Source organism: Lithobates pipiens, unplaced genomic scaffold (genome assembly GCF_037356315.1).
Source record: "Lithobates pipiens isolate NorthernLeopardFrog02 unplaced genomic scaffold, aLitPip1_a1.2 Scaffold_18, whole genome shotgun sequence".
In the NCBI taxonomy this organism is placed as follows: domain Eukaryota; kingdom Metazoa; phylum Chordata; class Amphibia; order Anura; family Ranidae; genus Lithobates; species Lithobates pipiens.
The window spans coordinates 66,031,828-66,054,855 of record NW_027507758.1 but is presented as its reverse complement, the minus strand read 5'-3'; the positions used below and the strand labels follow the sequence as shown (position 1 = coordinate 66,054,855).

The window sequence follows — 23,028 nt, the reverse complement described above, 5'->3', positions numbered from 1 at the left end:
ACACTGGCTGCAATGGGACACTGGCTGCAATGGGACACTGGCACACTGGCTGCAATGGGGCACAGGCACACTGGCTGCAATGGGGCACAGGCACACTGGCTGCAATGGGGCACAGGCACACTGGCTGCAATGGGGCACAGGCACACTGGCTGCAATGGGGCACAGGCACACTGGCTGCAATGGGGCACAGGCACACTGGCTGCAATGGGGGATGCCTCCTGTACCACGTTCTCTGACCATCTCCTGTACCGTGTCCCCAGTCTCTGACCATCTCCTGTACCGTGTCCCCAGTCTCTGACCATCTCCTGTACCGTGTCCCCAGTCTCTGACCATCTCCTGTACCGTGTCCCCAGTCTCTGACCATCTCCTGTACCGTGTCCCCAGTCTCTGACCACCTCCTGAACCGTGTCCCCAGTCTCTGACCACCTCCTAAACCGTGTCCCCAGTCTCTGACCACCTCCTGAACCGTGTCCCCAGTCTCTGACCACCTCCTGTACCATGCATGCAGTCTCTGACCACCTCCTGTACCATGGATGCAGTCTCTGACCACCTCCTGTACCATGTCCCCAGTCTCTGACCACCTCCTGAACCGTGTCCCCAGTCTCTGACCACCTCCTGTACCATGCATGCAGTCTCTGACCACCTCCTGTACCATGTCCCCAGTCTCTGACCACCTCCTGTATAAAAATATTTTTTTAAAACAGTCATTTTCGGTATCGGTGCTGTTTCGGTATCGGTTTCGGTTTTCGGCCTAGTGTATTTTTCATTTTCGGTATCGGTTTCGGCACCAAAAAACCCATTCGGTGCATCCCTATTTACAATCCATGCAATTGTGTAGACTCCATGTCACCATCCCACACTCAATCTACTCCAAATCTGGCTATACGTGTATTGAAGATTGACCAGTCCCTGCTGAACCGGCTGCATTATGATCCAAGTGTAGGCACTTGGTTGTTCACAAGTCAGTCAGTCAATTGATCGAGTACAACCACCCCGTCAGGTTTTCCCCAAACAGTTTGTGCCACCAGATACACCTGGATGCTACCTGGTGGCAGAAACTAATAGCGCTGTTTGGGGGGAGGGCAGTTAGGGCTGAAGGGAGAATCAAGCAAATTTCTTTCCTTCCACCCACAGCAGAAGGAAATAAAAGTGCATAATCAATGGCCTGCCTTAGGAATACAAATTAAGATCACCAAACTGGGAGGTCTCTCCCTCCTCGTAAAAGTGAACCCAAATACCTTCTTGTGATCATCAGCTCACACCCTAGATTTGGGAAATCAGTAGAAAACAAGGATTTTGGCCAATAAACAGAAGTCAGATCACTAACCCAAAAAGTATAAAAGACATAATGTCTGCCAGACAGTTAGCAATTTTAGAAGGATCCATCATCAATGGCACTGTTACGCACTTCAGGATTCCATTAAAGCAGTGGTTTCCAGACCAAAGCCATTTGCTTGCCTTTTTCCGGCCCTTTGGCACGGTTCCTCTTACCGATACAAGGCACCATTCCTTCCACTGACACCAACAGTGGGATGTAATACCTCCAACTGACACCAAATATAGGGCAATATTTCTCCCATTGACACCAACGATGGAGAATTATTTCTTAACATTCGGGCACCAACAATGGGGGAATTAGTCCTCTCACTGACACCAATAATAGTGCACTATTTCCCCCTCTTACTGACCACAGGCACTATTTATTTTTTTACTCCCACTGTCACTTGGGCAGTTTCTATTTCCACTGACCCCAGTTTGGCCCCTCTAAAGTGTGAAGGACAAAACCGGAACTTTGTTTAGAAAGTTTGGAGACCCCGGCATTAAAGGATGAAACATAAAAGAAGAAGGAAAAAAAAAGGAAGGATTGTCTGGTTGAGCAGGGGATGGACAAAATTTGCATCCATCTATTGCTGTTCCCACTTGATCAAAGTCAATTTAATAGTTGACTTCTGAATGGAAATGTCATTAATCAGTGGCTGCACCCACAGATTAGTGTGTTCTGACAGATGTGCACGGAAAGCCCCTCCTTCCCTGTCTACTAGGAAGTTTTCCCAATTGTATATTGACAGATTATATATATATATATATATATATATATATTTTATATATATATATAATATTTATATTCTATATATAATTTTATTTTATTTATTTTTAAACACAAAAACTAGGGGGTATCTACATGAAAAAAAAACACAATGCTTACGAGATTCAAACTCCTTAACCGTCAAAAACCTCTCAGATGGTGTTCTTTCTTTGCAAGTTTTCTAGGGAAAAAAAAAAAAAAATCACACCAAATGGCTGAATAAACACTGAACAGAGAAAAAGGCAAAGATCACCAATTCTAATTACCATCTAGCCTAGTGGTTGTCCGTTTAAGTTTTTTTTTTTTTTTTGTTGCTTTTAAACCAACATTTCCATAAGGCTCTATCTTGAACATCCTCCATCTGCATGTAGCATCAGATCAGAAAAATAGCAGGGTTCATTTAAATATGTAATTTCCCTTTGTTTCTCTCGCATCCAAATAAGGCAGACATGCAAGTCGGACTTTGAGGTAAGTGGATCCGTTCACTGTTGACAGAGTATAAAACGCATAGCTCAGCTGTTGGCCTGGGGCCACTACTTTGTAATCTTGGCCATTAAATATGGGTTTGCAGGTGGCCCAGCAGCTGAGGTTAAGAGGACTGTATTTTGCATACTAAGCTTTCATAGAGTATAGGGTGTTTATCTATTCCTACAAGCTAGCCATTATACATTCTTGCCAGTCAGTTTTCCGATGTTTAAAAGAACAGCATTTGTTTGTGCTCCGTTAGGCTTTTTCTCCTTTTATTATTTCCGAGAGAGCTCCAGGCAGACCAACTAAAGTCTTGCCACGGCCGTGTCTTTTGTTAAAAGATTTAAAAAAATAAAAATAATATCTTAAGGCTTCGAATGTCCAACAGTGCTTTAGAAATCAGATTCAAAATGTTAACTGTAATAGGCATGCGATATATATATCTATGGCAATGTGCTGTCTTTTATGTAACCTTGACAATGTGCTGGGTTACTGTTCAAAATCTGCAATATGGTTCTGTTGGAAGGTTAAAGAGGAAGTAAACCCTGATGGGTTTACTTCCTCTTTTTTTCCCTGCAAAGGTAAAGCATAATGGACTACTATGCATCGCATAGTAGCTCATTATGTGTCACTTACCTGACACAGGAGCCAGCGAAGTCGCCGCTGTCACCTGTAGTCCGCCGCATCCATCTTGGTTGTGGCGTCTCTCGCAGCTCCGACGAATGACAGCGGAGAAGCCGCGATGACGTCACTCCCGCGCATGCGCACGGGAGTCGCGTCTCGGAGCTCCGACGCTGCCATTCGCCGGAGCCGCGATGACGTCACTCCCGCGCATGCGCACGGGAGTAGACAAATTTGGCAAATCCATTCTTGGACTTGCCGCATTTAGTGCGCCTGCGCGCCGCTGTCTACGGCGCATGCGCCGTAGACAGCGGTGCCCATTTTCGGGCAAATATCTCCTAAACCATATAGGTTTAGGAGATATTACTTGGACCTACAGGTAAGCCTTAATCTAGGCTTACCTGTAGGTCAAAGTTGTTTGGAAGGGTTTACTTCCATTTTAAGATATGCAGGAATATAAAGAGACCCCGTTACCAAAGTCCTCATATAAAATAAAAGAAAAAATGTAATAAAAAACAAAACAAAAAAAAACAAAAAACAAACACACCAGTTGTAAGGATGTAGTATTTTTCTAAATGTCTTTTTTTTGTGGATCTATAAGAAGCAATGAGCTACAGTCAGCTTGTCTATGTGTTTGCCTATTAGTGTTCTTTAAGCCTGGAGCGCATTTTCTCAGTCACTTATTATTGGAGCTCCCTCTTTTACACCCAGCTAATCAAGCTCTGTGTTATGGATGTTTAAGGACTTTAATGAGAGGGTTTGGAGGAGCCTGGTGAGCTGGCTGGGAAAGGATTAAATATTCGAGACCCTCCCTGGCACATGGTCTTTCCTTGGGCTTCTGCTTCCTGACTATGTCCCTATGAGAACTGTCATTCTCCCAGACCTTTGAGCTTAGTGATTGGAGTGCTGCAGGAATCTCCCCTCGAAAACGTCGGCTGCAAGTGACTTCCTGTTCCAGCCTAGCCTAGCCTAGCAAGCTTCAATGGTCCTCAATCTTTATTCCCTGCCTTGGGTCATAAAGATTGAGATAATACTTGGACCTCAAGTGCCAAGGAGTCGAGTTCCAAGTTTAGTTTCCAGCCAACATAGCTCTATGAGGGCTTAGAAGATGTGGCAGGAGCCATTGGCTGGCGCTGCCATCAATCAAATACAGTGACACAGGAGCCAGGGCCGTGTCCTGCTGTGTCAATGGATGCAGCAGCAGGACTCGTGAGCGTGCCTACACGGGTGCCCCTCATGGAAAGCGGCTCTCTGTGGGGGCGCCCAATGAAGAGGAGGAGCGCCGCCAAGGCACCCCAGAAAAGTAGGATCCGGGCTGCTCTGTGCAAAACCCTCGCACAGAAGAGGCAAGTATAACATGCTTGATATAAAAATAAACCAACCCCACGATCCTTTACAATCACTTTAAGATGATCAAAAAGAGCAGCCTATGATTTTTTCACAGCATGTTTTCTTTAACAAGAAAAAATATATATAAATGTAAAAGTAAAAATTAAGGCAACATTCATATCTTCATGAATTAATGAATGCACCTGAAAGAACACTTTATTTGCCTAACAGCATAAGCTCAAAAGGATCAACATTGGGCTTAGACCTTTTAGACTGAAGGAGCTATTCAGGCGTTTTAGCCCTACAAATAGCGCCTGAAAAGTGCCTCTGAAGCCACCCCAGTGTGAAAGCTCTTAACGCTTTCACATTGGGGCATGTGCTTGCAGGACAAAAAAAAAGAAAAGTGAACGGTCCTGCAAGCAGCATCATTGGAGCGGTGCGGGAGCGGTCCTAAACCTCCATTGAAATCAATGGGCCGCGCTTCGGCAGCGGCACTTTTAACCCCTTGTTACCCCCTCCTTTGGGTTTAAAAGTGGCCCGCTCCCGCCCGTACAGCGCCGGTACCGCACCGCTAAAACTAGCGTCACTTTACCACTAACGATTGGGCGGTCCGAGTGTGAAAGTAGCCTTACTGATCATGTCCATACTCCAGTCAAGGTAAAATTCTGGATGCACTTAAGCCCCATACACACTATCAGATTATCTGCTGAGTTTTTCCTTCATATTTACCAAAACCATGTAGTAGAAGGGCCTGCCTGATTGCATACACATTGCAACTCCTAAGGTTTGTCCTCATACTATATGGTTTTGGTAAATCTGAAGGAAAAACTCAGCAGATAATCTGATAGTGTGTATGGGGCTTTAGAGTACTACACCCATTAACAATAACACACCGACACTCATTTGCCTCACTATGGAGCCTTTTTTTTTTTTTAAAGACATTTTTCATACTTCACTAAAAATAGCAAAACAAAAATCCTGATAATAGATATATGCCATTCATTAAGGAAAAGCAGGAAAGAGTCACATAGCAGAGATGTATAATTTTGGTTTCCTCCCCGGCCTCACCTGTTTGGCTATTATCCTTGCGGTCAGTCTTACAGTTTCCGAAGGATTCCATTGCTCTCCGTAGGCACACATGGAGGAACACTCTAGTTTGTGCATGGGCCAGTCTCCTTTCTGTATTGTCAGAAAAACAGCAGGGCCATTAAAATGAGGATACAACTGTCTTCTCTGCACACAAAGGTCGAGTGAAATATGTTTCCTTTCTACATAGGGGGAAAGACACAAAAGGATCCCGAGAGAGGAAAATTGCTGCAAATCCAAGAATGAAGCTCTCCATTCTGCTGGACAAATTATATATATAAAAAAAGGGAGCACACATCTGAATTCATTGGATTATATAAAATTTCTTTTGTTATACTTCAATAAAATAATCAGATCAGAATTCAAGCACTTATTTCATAAAACAAAATGATTTTGCAAAAATTATACAGGTAACGCATGCATGTAACCACAACAAGTTTATTTAAAAGGATGTTTTCACCTTCAGGAACCCATTTTTTAGGGTCAAACATGTTCCTGACCGCCTGCACTCCCTGTGACAGCGGGCCGGGGATCTTCTCCCCATATCTGCTGTCACTATTTGAAAAGAGCACTGCAGTCCGGGGCTCCTCCCACAAGGCCGTGTCATTGATTCATTCACAAAATTCTGTGAATGAACGAACTACAAGTCCCGACAGCCTTTGCGGCTGTTGGCTTGTAGTTCTCAATAAAACTACCTGGGCGCTGTTGAGAGATCTAGTAGTTCATTGATTCTTCCCGTCAGTGTGAAACTGCAACCACGTTAAAAAAAGATAGGGGAGCAAATGTAGAGCTGCAACATGGCGTCTTACTGTGCATACAAAGCTTTATTACTTCACTTAGTATGTCTTTTCACCACAAGATGTTCAGTCTTCTAGGCTGAACAATGGTCATCATTCAATCCAGAAGGCTAAAAACAAGCTATAATGTAGGGTGTCACGGCCCCGATGAGTTGTCAGCACAGCACCCTTTATACCCTTGATAGCGTATTAATGCAGATCGCAGCACTGAGGTCATGTCAGCACTGCTCTTTGCATCTATGAGGATGGACGAGGGCATTGCCCATGGGGCAGGGACCACGGGAACCTGGAGTTGAGCTTTAACTTTCTATGGCAGCCTTTTACAACCATTATAATATTTATTTTATTTCAAGTACTTATATAGCACCGTCAATTTACACAGCACTACACATATACCATGTACAGTCACATCAGTCCCTACCCTCAAGGAGCTTACAATCTAAGGCCCCTAACTCACATTGATACATACACATACTAGGGCCAATTTAGACAGGATCCAATTAACCTACCAGTATGTCTTTGGATTGTGGGAGGAAACCGGAGTACCTGGCTGAAACCCACGCATGCACAGGGAGGACATGCAAACTCCAGGCAGGTAGGGTCATGGTTGAAATTCGAACCAGTGACCCTTTTGCTGCCAGGCAAAAAAGTGCTAACCACTGTACCACATTAATACAGATAAATCTGTGAATTTACAGTTTTCTGAGCAGTCTGTTATTTCCATCTTGAGTGTGCCCATTTTACAGCGTTTTTTTTTTTTTGCTGCTTAAGAACGCCACTCCATGTTATTCAATGGGCTCAAACAAACCATTGCGTTTTTGAGCTGTAACAGGCATGGCCGTTTTTAAGCTTAAAAAAAAAAAAAAAAAAAAAAAGGGTCCGGCGCGTTCTGAGGCTTCAGCGCTAGAGCTGTAAAAACATCAGATGCCGGCGAAAGATTAAGGCTTACCTGTAGGTCCAAGAAATATCTCCTAAACCTATATGGTTTAGGAGATATTTACCTGAAGACAGCCACCGCTGTCTACAGCGCATGCGCCGTAGACAGCGGCGCGCAGGCGCACTGGGTAAGCCGCAGATCGCGGCGATATGCCGCGAGTGTCGGCTCCCGTGCACATGAGCGGAAGTGACGTCATCGCTGCTCCGGCGAATCACAGCGCCGGAGCAGCGAGACCCACGGAGACCCACCAAGAAGATGGACGCTCGGAACTACAGGGGACAGTGGTGACTTCGCTGGCTCCTGTGTCAGGCAAGTGACACATAATGGACTACTATGCGATGCATAGTAGCCCATTATGCTTTGTCTTTGCAGGGAATCAAAGAGGAAGTAAACCCATCAGGGTTTACTTCCTCTTTAATAAAGATGAACCCTTGAAACAATGTTCCAGCTTCAAGGAACCCGTTAAAAATAACCACATCTACAGCTCATTGCATATTAAAGTGATGGTCAAGGAGAAGAATGCGCCATTTGTGGTCAGTGGGAATAATCCCCCTTTTACAGATACAGTAGCTAAAAAGATAGTAATTGGTTTCAGCTGCAACTTATCTGGAAGGCAGAAAGTGCCCCTTGCTCAAAGAACCCCTACCAACCTCTGAGTCATGTCTACAGTGTTGTACAATTACCGATGAAGTATTGATGTAAACTCAACATTCCCTGAGGATAATTTAGGAAATCTGGAGCAACCAGAATCAGTTAGCTGTTCATGGCAACCAACCAACCAGCCAACCAGCCAGCCAGCTTCTAGCTTTCATTTTCAAAGCTGAAGTTAGAATCTGTGCATAATAACCAATAAGCTTCCGTCTGCTCCAAGTTTTATTAGATTCTCCTACATGTGCTTACTTTGTCTATTTTGAAAAATACAGAGTCTGGTCACATCCTATTGTGCTTGGTGTATACTTCCCAAGGGCGTCTACAAAAAATTTCAAGATTCCAAATCTAGAATTTTTTTTTTTTTGCAAGACCCACCACACGCACGAAGCCTGAACAAGAATCCGTGTTTTGGACTTGCATATTACAAAAAAAAGAAAATGGTTACAGAGCCTCTCCAAGGACTCTCCAGGCAGGGAAAATAAACTTGACATCATACGGAACAGTGAACACTTCTCTTAGCACATTATACTTGTCCTTGTATATTTTAATCTGTAAGATTAGAACTTTGGAAAGAGAATAAGTTGGTGAGAACAAAAAAAAAAGAAAAAAAAAAAAAAAAAGGAAGAGGTGGAGGTTTATAGCTAAATTTGCTTCCCCGTAGGCACTGCTAATTAAAACCTATCCTCAGGCAGGATCACACCAAGTGGAAGAAAAGTGACCGGCATTTCAATTTTTTTTTAATTTTTTTATGATTAATGACCGGATTTAATTCATGGATTTTATCTGGCAATTGCTTTGACTTATAGGATATGCAGTTTTTATACAAATTATTCAATAAGGCCAAGTTCACATTTGCTCATATTCTGAAAAGCGATCAGCGATGAATTGCTTTTCAGAGTGTGCCTAAGCAGCTGCTGTCAGGCATTCAGGAGGCGATATTGCCGAATTCTGATCGCTCTTCTTCGCTGCCTGTTAAAATGCTGCGTCACTTTTGATGTGGATGCAGCAGTTGAACAGCCCCTTTAGTTGCAGTGTAGACTTTAGGGGGCCACCTGATTTCAGTACAGTACAAGAAAAAAGAAGGAAGGGAGGGAGGGAGGAAGGGGGAAGGGAAGGAAGGAAGGAATAGGGGAGGGAGGGGAGGGACCACATCTTGGGACTGGTGAGCTTCGATATATTAAAGCTCAAAAGTGCAACAGCTCCATATACAGTATATTATTGTATATGCAGCCTAACTGCCCTTCAAGAAGAAAGCCCTAAAAGCCCTAAAACTGCTCTCCCTCCCTCCCCTGAACACCTATGCTGACAAACCTTTAAAACGAGAGATGTATATTCTTACCCATTTTCAGCCCGTTCTGTTTTAAGTGGCTCAGACCCCTCTGTGTTAGCCAGCAACAGCTGCAGGTAAGAAGAGGGAGCACTAACAACAAATAGGCCATAAAAGCCTATGGGTGATGTCAATGTTCTCGGGCATTCCAGTGGTTGTCGAGCGCTCTCTCCTCTCCCCTGCAGCTGCCTCTGGATGACACAGTGGAACATGCGACTGAACTTGAGCATGCTGAAAACAGAAAAGTAAAAATTCTCGTTCTTGGGTTTAAATATACTTTAACCTACAACAGCCAATCTGAATTCATCTTTCACTGCAAGACACTAAAATCTGTTTGGCTGCTCTAGGTTGTAGTGATATAGTAGTGGGACAAGGATTAAATATTAAATTATGATTCTAGTTATTCCCGCAGCAATCTGTTCTTCCAGAGAGATGTATTTATTGAGTCCCAACACAGAACAAAGTTCACAAGATACTTACAAACAGATGACAAAATCCAACATAGTAAAATATTACAATGAACAAAAGCCTTTCATTCTAGCAAGCATAGAGATAATTCAGCATACGTCCAATCCATAAGCAAAGCAAAATGATTACTAAAATAAGATCAAAAGTATTTTGGGCTGACCCATTAGAACCCCCCTCCCGGTGGCAGACTAGTATTTTCATTCTCCAAGATGAGAGCACAGGTCTAGATTATAATACATATTATTGCATGCATAGAAGCTATAAAAAAAAAAAAAAAGTGCATATTATAAATGGGACATATGCTGGATTGTAGTGTCTTCATGCTTGCTAATATATGCCAAGACAAATGGAACTCTGAAGGCTGCTGTTCATTATTTACTCTGTTGGATTTTGTCATCTGTTGCAAGTATCTTGTGAACTTTCTTCTGTGCTGAGACTCAAATGCATCTCTCTGGAAGAAATGGGTTGCTGCTGGAATAACTAGAATTATAATAATTAATCCTCATCCCACTATTACAGCACTACATAGGTTACTACACTTTACAACCAGATTTTTCATTTTGAACAAATGTTCTTTTTTTCCAGGTTCAGACCTACTTATTTAGATAGTCCACACAATTCCTGCAGTGAGAGATATGTAAAATAATTTTGATAAGATTTTGGCTAACCGGTGCAGCATCTCCAGAAATTGGTCCATCTTGACCAAGTGGGCTTTATCCCCAACTAGGGAGGCAAGAGATAACACCACCAAAAGCACTCAACCTCCTCCATGTAGCAACCTCTAAGGGCACCCCATGTGTTTAAGCACCAATGACAAAAAGGCATTTGACCGAGTGAGTTGAAACTTTATGTTTTCAATGCTCTGCCACATTGGTCTCGGGGACAGGATGCTCAGCTGGATAGGCAAGATTTACTCCAACCCGACAGCTCAAGTAAAAGCAACTGGCCTGCTCTCTGACCCCCTTCCCCTTTGGTAATGGGATGAAGCAATGGTGTCCTCCATCTCTAGAGCCATTCCTCTGTAAAATAAAACTCAATGTAGACATACAGGGACAAATCAGTGGGCGATACTCAGTGTATAATACCAATGCGGATGACCTATTCTTCTCTCTGACAAAACTACCATAAATGGGCTACCAAACTTCCTTCGGGAATTTGATACAGTACTCTTTCAAACTTGAAAATCAATTTTTCTAAATCTGAGGCCATGGGAGATGCCACCCCCACTCTGTCAATTACGTAATTGAACTTTCATTTCAAATGGACAGACTCTGCCTTAAAGTATTTAGGTACATACAATCTCCACTTCTCACCTCTATTAGTTAAAAACCCGTATTCTTCTAGAAAACTGGCATAAAGGACTAAACTCCTGGTATGGCAGATGCAACCTTATAAAAATGTGCATTTCTACCGAAGTACCTTTATCTGTTCCAGGCTTTGCCCATACAGATGCCACTTTTTTTTTCTTCTTTTTTTGGTACAAGAACCCTTCACCCGCTTTGCTTGGGTTCACAAAAAAAAAAAAAAAAAAAACCCAACACGCCTTCTTCAGACCCAAATGTCTACCAAAACAAAAAAACGGAGCGCTGGCATTGCCAGATATCTGGAAGTATTACCAGGCTATCTATCTGGGCCGAGTGCTTGATTGGTGGCGCCATGCGGTATCCAAACTTTGGGTACAAATAGAACAAGCTCAAAAGAGTGCTCTATGGTGCACCTCAAGAGATGAAATTTCATCCGCTGATAGGGACCACATTAAGGCAAGGCTCCCAAGTTGCCCTGCATGCTTCTCTCACAACGAAAAATTTGCCATCATTTCCGATTCTCGGACATCGGAAATTTTTGCCAGGCCTTCAACCCGCAGAATTCATATCCTTGCGTGACTCAGACTGTGACCATGCCTCTAAGTTTGTTACTGTGGGGCAATGGCCCTCCATTCCAGAGTTAACCAACCTGGTGGGCCCCTACCAACTCTCATTTTGGAAAGAGGTACAACTGCACCATTTCCTGAACTCTACCCCCGACCCTCCGAGCTTCTCTCGTCAACTTATGACCTTTGAAGAGTATTGTTCTGGGACTGAGCCTCTACCCAAAGTCCTCTCCAAAAACGTACAGTGCCTTGCAAAAAAGTATTCACCCCCTTGGCTTTTTACCCATTTTGTTAAATTACAGCCCTTGGTTCATTTTTTTTAAATCTGAATTATATGCAATTGATCAAAAGACAATAGTCGGTTGGTGAAGTGAAATTAGAAAACTATATGCATAAAACAATTTTTCAGAAATAAAAAAATTAAAAAAAGATAATTGCCATGTGTGTATGTATTCACCCCCTTTGTTATGAAGCCCATAAAAAGCTCTGGTGCAACCAATTACCTACAAAAGTCACATAATTAGTGAAATGATGTCCACCTGTGTGCAATCTTAAGTGTCGCAGCCTCTGGGACCTTTCAAAAAGGTGACAGATTATGTAACACCTAAGCAAGAGGCACCCCTAACCAAACACTGCCATGAAGACCAAGGAACTCTCCAAACAAGAAAGGGGCAACCTCGTTGAGATGCACGAGTCACGGCTAGGTAAAAAAATAATAATAATAAAATAATCCAAATCTTTGATGATCCCTAGGAGAACCATCTATCATAACCAAATGGAAAGAACATGGCACAACAGCAAACTTGCCAAGAGAAGGCTGCACACCAAAACACACGGACCGGGCAAGGAGGGCGTTAATCAGAGAGACAGAACAGAGACCCTGGGGGAGCTGCAGAGTTCCACAGCAGAGGATGGAGTATCTGTACATAGGACAACAACCAGCCGTACGCTCCACAGAGTTGGGATTTATGACAGAGTGGCCAGAAGAAAGCCATTAATTTCAGCAAAAAACAGAATGGCACGTTCTGAGCTTGCGAAAAGGCACGTGGGAGACTCCCAAAATGTATGAAGGAAGGTGTTCTGGTCTGAACCTTTTGGCCATCAAAGAAAACACTATGTCTGGCGCAAACCCAACACATCACCCAAAGAACACCATCCCCACAGTGAAACATGGTGGTGGCAGCATCATGCTGTGGGGGTGGTTTTCAGCATTCGGGACTGGGAACCTGGTCAAAGTTGAGGGTAAGATGGATGGTGCTAAATACAGAGATATGCTTGCGCAAAACCTGTACCACTCTATGCGATTTGAGGCTATTGGTGTTGATTAAAAAAAATAAAAATAATAATTGTGATTGGCAGTTTGGCTGTTGATAACTTTTACAAAATGTATCTACTGCCTATAGCTTGTTAATCATTATATGTTATACATAGAAGAACGTTAGTATCTTACCTGGCATTCCACATTGCAGTAAAAGGCCTGCTTGCATTTTCCGCATTTTGCAAGACCTTCCTTCCTGAAATCAAAGCAAATGAATGCATATTAAGTTTCCCATTGGTATGTGGGGGAATGGCATAAAGACAAACAATATCACAAGTTAACAGGAAGGTAAAAGGTTTGTGCTGACCTATTCTGGTACTTATCCATCTGGTTGACCAGTTTGTCAACAAAATTACTAATACAGATGTGACATTTTCTAATGGTAGCATTATACAAAAAAATAAAAATAGTGAGTGGTTAGAAAATGCCAAACAACACAGGCCTCATACACAGGCAGAAAAAAAAAAAAAAAAAAAAAAAGCCACTTAGAGGCATTTTTCTTTTTAATACCTCAGAATGCAGCGCTTTATTAGCACATTGTGGCATTTGGATTTTAGAGAAGCTTTTACCCCTTTTACTGCCACCACCACCAGCACACGCCTTACTCCAGTGGCAAACAGGGGGGGGGGGGGGAGGAGGAGGGGGTTTACACACACACTCCCTGTGGCTGAAGTTAGTAGGAGTGTGTGTACACTTCACCAAATTGCCGGCTTTCTAATGTGCTTCCTAGACTCTTCTATCCCACCTGTGGGCCCACGAGCCCCATGGCGGGTGCGGCTGGGTGGAGAGGAGGGAGACCAACGACTATCCATTCTCTGATCTCCTCTAGCTAGAATGAACATAGAAGTGCCATGTAAAGCTTCACTTCCAGTTTCTGGTGTCACTTTCCCCGGTCTTTGCATCCAGGGAAGAAGAAAATAAAGTGCGATCCATTAGCTTCATCGGTGGTCTATTTACTCAGCGCAAATTCATATTTTATATTTGACCAAAAAGTTAGGCAATATATTGCATTTGTGTGCCCTAAAATCAACTTTACTGTATGTTTTCTGAATTTTTCACTTGATAAACTGTTGTGCAGATATCATGTTAACATAAAAGAATTGAAACTACTACCATTCTATTCCCCAGAGTGTTTTCTTGCAGATAATTAAAGTTTGGGGGTTCTACCTAACCTTCAGGCCTAAAATTTATTTTCTAAATGTGCGACACCCCCCCCCACACACACACACACACACACACACACACACACCTCTGGCAGCAAAAGGGTTAAGGGCATAACCCTACAATCAGAGAAAATTGTACAGTCATACATTTACGTATATATGCAATTTCAGTCTAATGGCTAGAAGTTGAACCACTGAGTACTCTAGACCAAGGGTCTCCAAACTTTGTAAACAAAGGGCCAGTTTATTGTCCTTCAATCTGTAGGAGGGACAGACTGTGGCTAGCGGGAGTAAAAAAAATTCCAGGCATCAGTGAGAGTAAACATCACCACATTCAGTATTTGGTGGAGGAATAGTGCCCCATCATTTGGTATCAATGGGAGAAATTGTGCCCCATTGTGAATGTCAGTTGGCAGAATAGTGTTTTGTATCAGTGGATGGAATAGTGCCCCAAGGGCTGGATAAAGGCAACATAAAGGGCCACAGTTTGGAGAACACTGCTCTAGACGGTCATTACACACATCCAGGTGCATAAATATGGGCCAGACCTAGGGTTGCCACCTCATCCCTTTAAACCCAAACACAAAATGCATTACACAGGTTCTGAAGCCAATTTAATGCAGATAAAAGGCACCAAGCGAGTTTAAAATACCATCTCAATCAGCCACAGAACCCATGTAAATCAAGCGCTAGCCGACCAGCCAACGCAGTTATACTGTGGCAGGTTGGCAAACCTGCGCAAATTGCCATAGATGTACGTCGACTCTTTAACCATTTGCTGTCAAATGACGGCAGGGCGGTGAGGCTCTCATTCGGGGTGGACATCATGACGGCGCCCAGAACGCCAGCGTTGCTAGGACACTGCGCAACCCCGGCTCTTTATCCATGTGATCGGCTGTGTCCAATCATACAGAGATGCCAGTAATCTACACTGTCAGTGTGAGGCGAGCCGATCAGTAGCAATCTCCTCACAGAGAGCATCTAGGCATGTAATCAGGGCACTGATTACAATAACGTGCCAACAGTGAGTGCTCCCTGGTATAAGCAATGAGTACCCATTAGTGATGCCAGTCAGTGCTGGTATACACTACCTATCACTGCTGCCCATCAGAGCTCACCAGTGCCCAATTCCACATCAGTGCGGCATATTTGTGCCTCCTTATCAGTGCCACCTAGTCGGTGCCGCATCAAAAAAGGAGAAAAAAAATTACTTATTTACAAAATTTACTGACAAACTAAGAACAATTATTTTTTTCAAAATGTTCAGTTTTATTTTTTCCTTTATTTTTATTTTAGGAAAGTGATTAAATACCACCAAGTAAAACACACAAATCCTGGTTCTGTCAAGTGAGAGGAGACAGATCTGTTGTTCCTACTAAGTAGGAACAACAATCTGTCTCCTCCTCTAGTCACTCCCATCACTCCACAGTTGAAACACAGTGAGGAAACACACCCCTTGATCGCACCCTAGTGTTAACCCCTTCCCTGCCAGTGATATTTATACAGTAAATTAGTGGCTATGTTTAGGTCTGATCGCTGTCTAAATGTCAATGGAGTTAAAAAGTGTCCAATCTGTCCACCGCAAATGTCACAGTCCTGCTAAAAGTCGCAGATTGCCACCATTAGTAGTAAAAAATAAAAATGCCATAAATCTATCCCCTATTTTGTAGATGCTATAAAACTTTTGCGCAAATCAATATATGCTTATTGTGATTTTTTTTTTTTTTTTACTAAAAAATAGACAGAAGAATACATATCGACCTAAACTGAGGAAGATTTTTTTTTTTTTTTATAATTTTTTGGGGGATATTATAGCAAAAAGTATAAAATTGTGTTTTTTCCAAAATTGCTGGTTTTGTTTAGGGAACCAAACCAAAAAGGCCAAATGCCTTCCCACTTGACTTTCAGAGCAGGTCTCTAGAAGAACCTATACCATACTAGTCATAGCGAGAACCTGTATAGTGCATAAATAGTAAGCGCTTTCAGAGCAAGACACAGGGGTTGATTTACTAAAACTGGAGAGTGCAAAATCTGGTGTAGATCTATCTAGAAACCAAACAGCCAGGATAAGAGATAGACATTAGAGCTGCAACTAACGATTATTTTCATAATCGATTAGTTGGCTGATTATTGTTTCGATTAATAGGTTAATAATCTTTTTAAAAAAAAAAAAAAAAAAGTGGGTCAAATTGACGGTCATTTTCAACCACAGTGACGGGAAAATTTGGAAATAATGGAAAACTTTTTCAGACAATGTATGTGGTTGTGGTTTTCGTTCAGAAATTACATTCATTTTAAAAACAGAATGTTATAAACAAGTGAAAATTTCAAACAAAATTCTTTCATTCAGCAAATGTACAAAGATTTTTTCGTCTGAATATTCTCACCTGAAAATTGATCTGTGTGGCCAGCATAAGGCTCGGTGCACACCTATGCAGTTTACTTTTGATCTGTTTCTGCAGTGCTTTTTGCTCTACGTTTTGATTTTTGCGTACGTGATTTTACTGCAATTTGTATTTTTGCATTTTTTTTGGGCAGATTAAAAAACACAAATTGATGCAAAAATGCAGCTTCTCCATTGAAGTATATTGAACCATTTTGCGTTAAAAGTCTCTGACCCTTTCAGATGTGAACGTGCCCCATAGGAAACCATGTAAATGAACTGTAGTGCATTTCTACAAAAAGCACCAATAAACATATAGATGTGAACCAGGTCTAAGATGTTTACTAACATAATGGGGTAAAAAAAAAAAAAAAAAAAAAAATTTGCCAATTATAGTAGAAAAAAGCTGATAATCATTACTGTAAATTTTATATATATATATATATATATATATATATATATATATATATATATAAAAATAGCTATAAATTATAACAAATAATAATATAGTAATAAAAATTATTCAATAATGTAATCAAAAACACTGAAATGTGCTGAATTGCTGCTGTCATTACTTTTAGTGGTGGATGACGAATTTCCCCACAAATTACTATCGTTCAATTCTGTGAGTGATTCTAATTTATTATCGTTGTTTTCTAGCTGGTCAATAACCACTTTGTAAAACTGACATTTTTTGGTTGCTATGGACAATCTTCAGTTTCCTGGCATAAACAACAGTATTTATAATATAAAACTGTATGCAGGACACTGGACAGACCACTAGGGACAAAGGGGATGTCTAATTATTTGATACAGTACTGTAATCTGATACAGATTACTGTATCTATGTTGTGTTTTTTACTTTTTGAATTTGGCGCCACACTCTGTCCCCGTGCGTCGCAACGCTCGCAGGGAACGGAGCTCGGCACTGTGACAGATCGAGCGAGACATGGCGGCTCGCTGATCACAGCGGGGAGACATCGGTGGATCCAGGGGACAAGGTAAGTAATACGATCCTGAGTCTGGGACTTGGGAATACTGCTATGGAGTTTAACGGAACAAACTAAAAGATACAAGCCGATTTTTTTACCATGCACAGCTGCACCAGATTTTTTGCACTCTCCAGTTTTAGCTAATCATCCCCAAAGTCTGATATAAGGGTTTCTCCAGTCTTGGATAAAAGTCCCAGGCCAGGATGCAAATGTGTGCAAAAAAGTGTTATTTCCATGGCGCCATACTCAAACAAAGTGGGTTTCCCACACCCCAAGGTATCTTTCCCGTGGACTGCCACTCTAGGAGCATGGAGCACAATAAGCATCTTTCTTCCCAGCCAATGGCCAGAAAAAAAAAAAAAGTAGCCGGTCACTACAGGGAGACCTAAGCATCAGGAGCTCCTCGGATGGTGCCATCACTAGAAAATAATTTCCAGAATGGAGGATATATATTTTGAACTGGATTTTCAGCCCTAATTTGCCATAATAAAATATGGGCAGCAAACCTAAATCTTGTCATTGTAAAGGTTAATATCTAGTTTCATGATTTTTTTTGGACATTATGTATTTTTGTTGCTAGTATTGCTGTGACACAGTGCTCGTTGCCATGATGAAGAATTTATCACCGCATCAGCATACATTCTGTTGAAATTTTAAGGTTATTGTGGTTAAAGTATATGTCACCCCAAAAAAAAAATGTCTTGGCTAACCCTTTCAGCAGCAAAGCATACCCACCAATTCCCAAGCAATAATATTCTAAGGAATATGGTACCCTGAAGAATGGCTCCATAAATAGACCAGTGAACAATAGTTAGCCTGGTTAGGATAGACAGACACGTACATGAATTGGATTAGCACTTCGGAAGAGCTAATGTGCCATGCAGATAATTGTTGTAGGGCTAACAAATCACTCATTGGAGGCGGGTTATAAAAAGACGCTATGACATACAGGCCGCGACTCTGCTGTTAAGTGACAACAGGTGTCCGCCCTAAATAAGTCAACTGCTTAGAGGGTGTGAACAGCTGAAACAGCTTTCACTAGAAGGAAACTAAAATGAATTATTTTGGGAACATCACCCCATACCATCAGTCTGATGGTTAATTGTTTAACCAACAGGAGCTTACCGTATACAGCTTCCCTATATATTTGACTCATCAGAGTGCTCAAGCTTTACTGCATCCTGTAGGTTCTTAAAGTGACACAAAATTTTGGGTTTAAAAATTAAGAATAGTCTATTTAACTACGTATTCTTAACTCAAAAAAAAGCTTCTATTGCTCTTCTCCAATTTGCTGAATGCTGTGATCCGACTTCGTGTTAGAGGGTGGCTATGATCCTTCTCCATGGTCCCACTGTACGTAGGAACGCAGCCATACAAAGTGCACTGGGAGGATGCATTAAAAAGGTGCAGCGCTATTTTACAAACAACTTTAACAGAGTAAATCAACCGTGCCAAAGAGGGTCAAAAAGTATACAAATGCCAAGAAAAAAATAAAATAAGAATGTAAGAGTTCATTCATTAACTCCAGAGAAGGACTCGTGGTAAGTGATGACAAACAAGCCAGAAGGATCCTCCACCAACAGTGATCACACATAGCCGCTTACCAGATATCTGTGACCACCACGTAGAAAGATGGACAAAAAACGTTGTGGATAAAAGGTTGGGGGGTCAGAATCCGGGAAGTTATTCTTCCGTTCACCTCACTTGTTCCAACTCCTCCAAAACAGTAGATGTCCCAAAAACATACAAGTTATAAAAGGGAAGCAGAACCATCTCTGGGTATAGTATGGGTATATTATGTCCCAAAATGCAGTATTAAAAGTGTTCCACTTAAATATAAAAAAAATCCAGCATATCAATATGGCTTGGTTTCAAACCAACAAGATGGTGGCCGTCAATGCTGGGGCAAGACGACAATTTCATGCAGGATGCGTGTGGGGGGGGGTGAAAGGATATACAGGTTTTATATTACACAAAACATTGCCCACACTAAGAGATTTGTCAGCTGCACAGCCATGATGCCAATCTCGGATTCCACTACATTCCAAATGGCGCTCTATTGCAGTGGTTCCAAATTGACACTGGCTGCATGGAAGAAAATTGTGCCAAGGCCATGCTCCCTGCAACCAGATGAGGAATGCCACCTGCAATGCTGCTTGCCACCAGATGTGGATTATCACTGCATTGCTGGCACTGGTTAATTTAGGACAGAGGCAGGCCCCTGCAGTGGTCGTTCTTGAGTGAGGGCAGGAGAGCGATGATGTTAGGCAGGCGGAGAGAGATGTCATCTCTGTTCGCCTGCCCGATTCTCTCATTCGCCCGCCTGCCTCTCCGATCGACAGGGCTCTCACCCGCCCACTCACCTTGCAATTTCATGCCGCTACGGCCCGGTAGTGGGCCCTGGCCCAGTGGTTGGAGACCCCTGCTCTATTAGATTCAGATCTGGGTGACTGTGGAGGCCATTGGTGTACAGTGACCTCATTGTCATGTTCAGGAAACCAGTGGTTAGACGATTTGAGCTTTGTGACATGGTGCATTATCCTGCTGGAAGGAGCCATCAGAAGATGGGGACACTGTGGTCATAAAGGGATGGACATGGTCAGCAACAATACTTAGGTAGGCCGTGGTGTTTAAACGATGCTCAAGTGGTACCATGGGGCTCAAAGCGTGCCAAGAAAACATCCCTCACACCATTACACCACCATGCTTTCACGTTTACACCAAATTCTGACCCTACCATCTGAATGCCGCAGCTGAAATTGAGACCAATCTGATCAGGCAACATTTTTCCAATCATGGTGAACCTGTGCAAATTGTAGCCTCCGTTTCCTATTCTTAGCTGACAGGAGTGGCACCTGTGGTGGTCTTCTGCTGCTGTAGCCCATCTGCTTCAAGGCTCGATGTGTTTTCCTTTCAGAGATGGTATTCTGCATACCTTGGTTGTAACGAGTGGCTACTGGAGTTACTGTTGCCTATCAGCTCAAACCACCAGTCTACCCATTCTCCTCTGACATCAAAAAGGCATTTTCGTCCACACAACAGCCGCTCACTGGATATTTTCTTTTCCGGACCATTCTCTGTAAACCCAAGAGATGGTTGTGCATGGAAATCCCAGTAGATAAGCAGTTTTTGAAATACTTAGACCAGCCGGTCTGGTACCAACAACCACGCCACGTTCAAAGTCATTTAAATCCCCTTTCTTCCCCATTCTGATGTTTGGTATAAACTTCAGCAAAGTGGCCACCACGTCTAGATGCCTAAATGCATGGAGTTGCTGCCATGTGATTGGCTGATTCGCAATTTGAGTTACCAAGCAATTTAACAGGTGTACCTAATAAACTGTCCGGCCACAAGATCTCAATCCAACAGAGCACCTTTGGGATGTAGTGGAACGGGAGATTCGCATCATGGATGTGCAGCTGACAAATCTGCAGTAACTGCGTGATGCCATCATGTCACTATGGACCAAAATTTCTGAGGAATGTTTCCAACACCTTGTTGTATCTATGCCATGAAGAATGAAGGCAGCTCTGAAGGCAAAAGGGGGTCCAACCCGGTACAAGCGAGGTGTATCTAATAAAGTGGTCAGTGAGTGAGTGTCAACACTGAAGAAATGACACTTTGCTACAATGTAAAGTAGTGAGTGTACAGCTTGTATAACAGTGTACATTTCCTGTCCCCTCAAAATAACTCAACACGCAGCCATTAATGTCTAAATCGCTGGTAACAAAAGTGAGTACACCCCTAAGTGAAAATGTCCAAATTGGTACCCGAATGTCAATATTTTGTGTGGCCACCGTTATTTTCCAGCACTGCCTTAACCCTGTTGGGGATGCCCCACAGATGCTCAACAGGGTTTAGGTCTGGAGACATACTTGGCCAGTCCACCACCTTTGCCCTCAGCTTCTTTAGCAAGGCAGTGGTCATCTTGGAGGTGTGTTTGGGTTTGTTATGTTGGAATACTGCCCTGCAGCCCAGTCTCTGAAGGGAGGAGATCATGCTCTGCTTCAGTATATCACAGTAAATGTTGGCATTCATGGTTCCCTCAATGAACTGTTGCTCCCCAGTGCCGGCAGCACTCATGCAGCTCCAGACCATGACACTCCCACCATCATGCTTGACTGTTAGACACACTTGTCTTTGTACTCCTCACCTGGTTGCTGCCACACACGCTTGACACCATCTGAACCAAGTAAGTTAATCCAGTAATCCATGCCCTTAGTCTGCTTGTCTTCAAACTGTTTGCAGGCTTTCTTGTGCATCATCTTTTGAAGGCTTCCTTCTGGGATGACAACCATGCAGACCAATTTGATGCAGTGTGCAGCGTATGGTCTGAGCACTGACAGGCTTACCCCCCACACCTTCAACCTCTGCAGCAATGCTGGCAGCACTGATACATCTATTTCCCAAAGACAACCTCTGGATATGACGCTGAGCACTCTTCTTTGGTCGACCATGGCGAGGCCTGTTCTGAGTGGAACCTGTCCTGTTAAACCACTGTATGGTCTTGGCCACTGTGCTGCAGCTCAGTTTCAGGGTCTTGACAATCTTCTTATAGCCTAGGTCATCTTTATGTAGAATTCTTTTTTCCGGATCCTCAGTTTTTTGCCACATTAAACTTCCAGTGATCAGTATAAGAAAGTGAGAGCGATAACACCAAATTTACCCCACCTGCTCCCCATTCACACCTGAGGCCTTGTAACACTAATGAGTCACAACACCAGGGAGGGAAAATGGCCAATTGGGCCCAATCTGGACATTTTCACTTAGGGGTGTACTCACTTTTGTTGCCAGCACTTTAGACATTAATGACTGTGTGTTGCGTTTTTTTGAGGGAACAGCAAATGTACACTGTTATACAAGCTGTACACTCACTACTTTATATTGTAGCAAAGTGTCATTTCTTCAGTGTTGTCACAGGAAAAGATATAATAAAATATTTACAAAAACTTGAGGGGTGTACTCACTTTTGTGAGATACTGGGGGTTATTTATGAAAGGCAAATCCAATTTGCACTAAAAGTGCACTTAGAAGTGCAGTCGCTCAAAATCTAAGGGGTAGATCTAAAGTGAGGGGAAGCTCTGCTGATTTCATCATCCAATAATGTGCAAACTAAAATTATGTTTTTTTTTTATGTTCCTTGCATGTTCCCCTCGGATCTACAGCGACTTTACTTCCAAGTGCAGTCCAGTGCAAAGTTGATTTTCCTTTAGTAAATAACCCCCACTGTATATCTATAAACACATGTCAACTCAAGTATGCTTAGCATTCAAGTGCTACATACAACAGATGACGTGTGAATCCAGATTGTCACTGGAACAGAAGTTAAGAAGAGTACATCAGGTTCTATAATAAGTATTTTCTTCACTTTGACATTTTCTGCCATAGAGAGCAAAAAAATCAAATAAAGGGGGGGGCTGCAGACCAGATATAAAAAAATAAAAATAAAACTTGGAAGGTGGTTGCAGAGCAAGGCCATGATGTTCTATTACAAAATAAGCAGAATATTAGACAATTTCTCCAGCATTACTC

The 23,028-nt window shown here is 42.5% G+C and overlaps 1 protein-coding gene across 1 annotated transcript in view; it reads right to left on the bottom strand.

The window, feature by feature from the left end:
• Nucleotides 1-23,028, bottom strand: part of SMYD2 (SET and MYND domain containing 2) — an 81,335-nt gene that overhangs the window by 49,613 nt on the left and 8,694 nt on the right. Inside the window, exons 2-4 of the mRNA XM_077485763.1 lie at nt 13,091-13,154; nt 5,573-5,683; nt 2,207-2,267 (exon numbers count right to left, since the gene is read on the bottom strand). Of these exons, the coding sequence (XP_077341889.1) occupies nt 2,207-2,267; nt 5,573-5,683; nt 13,091-13,154 (236 nt within the window). The remainder of the gene's footprint in view (nt 1-2,206; nt 2,268-5,572; nt 5,684-13,090; nt 13,155-23,028) is intronic.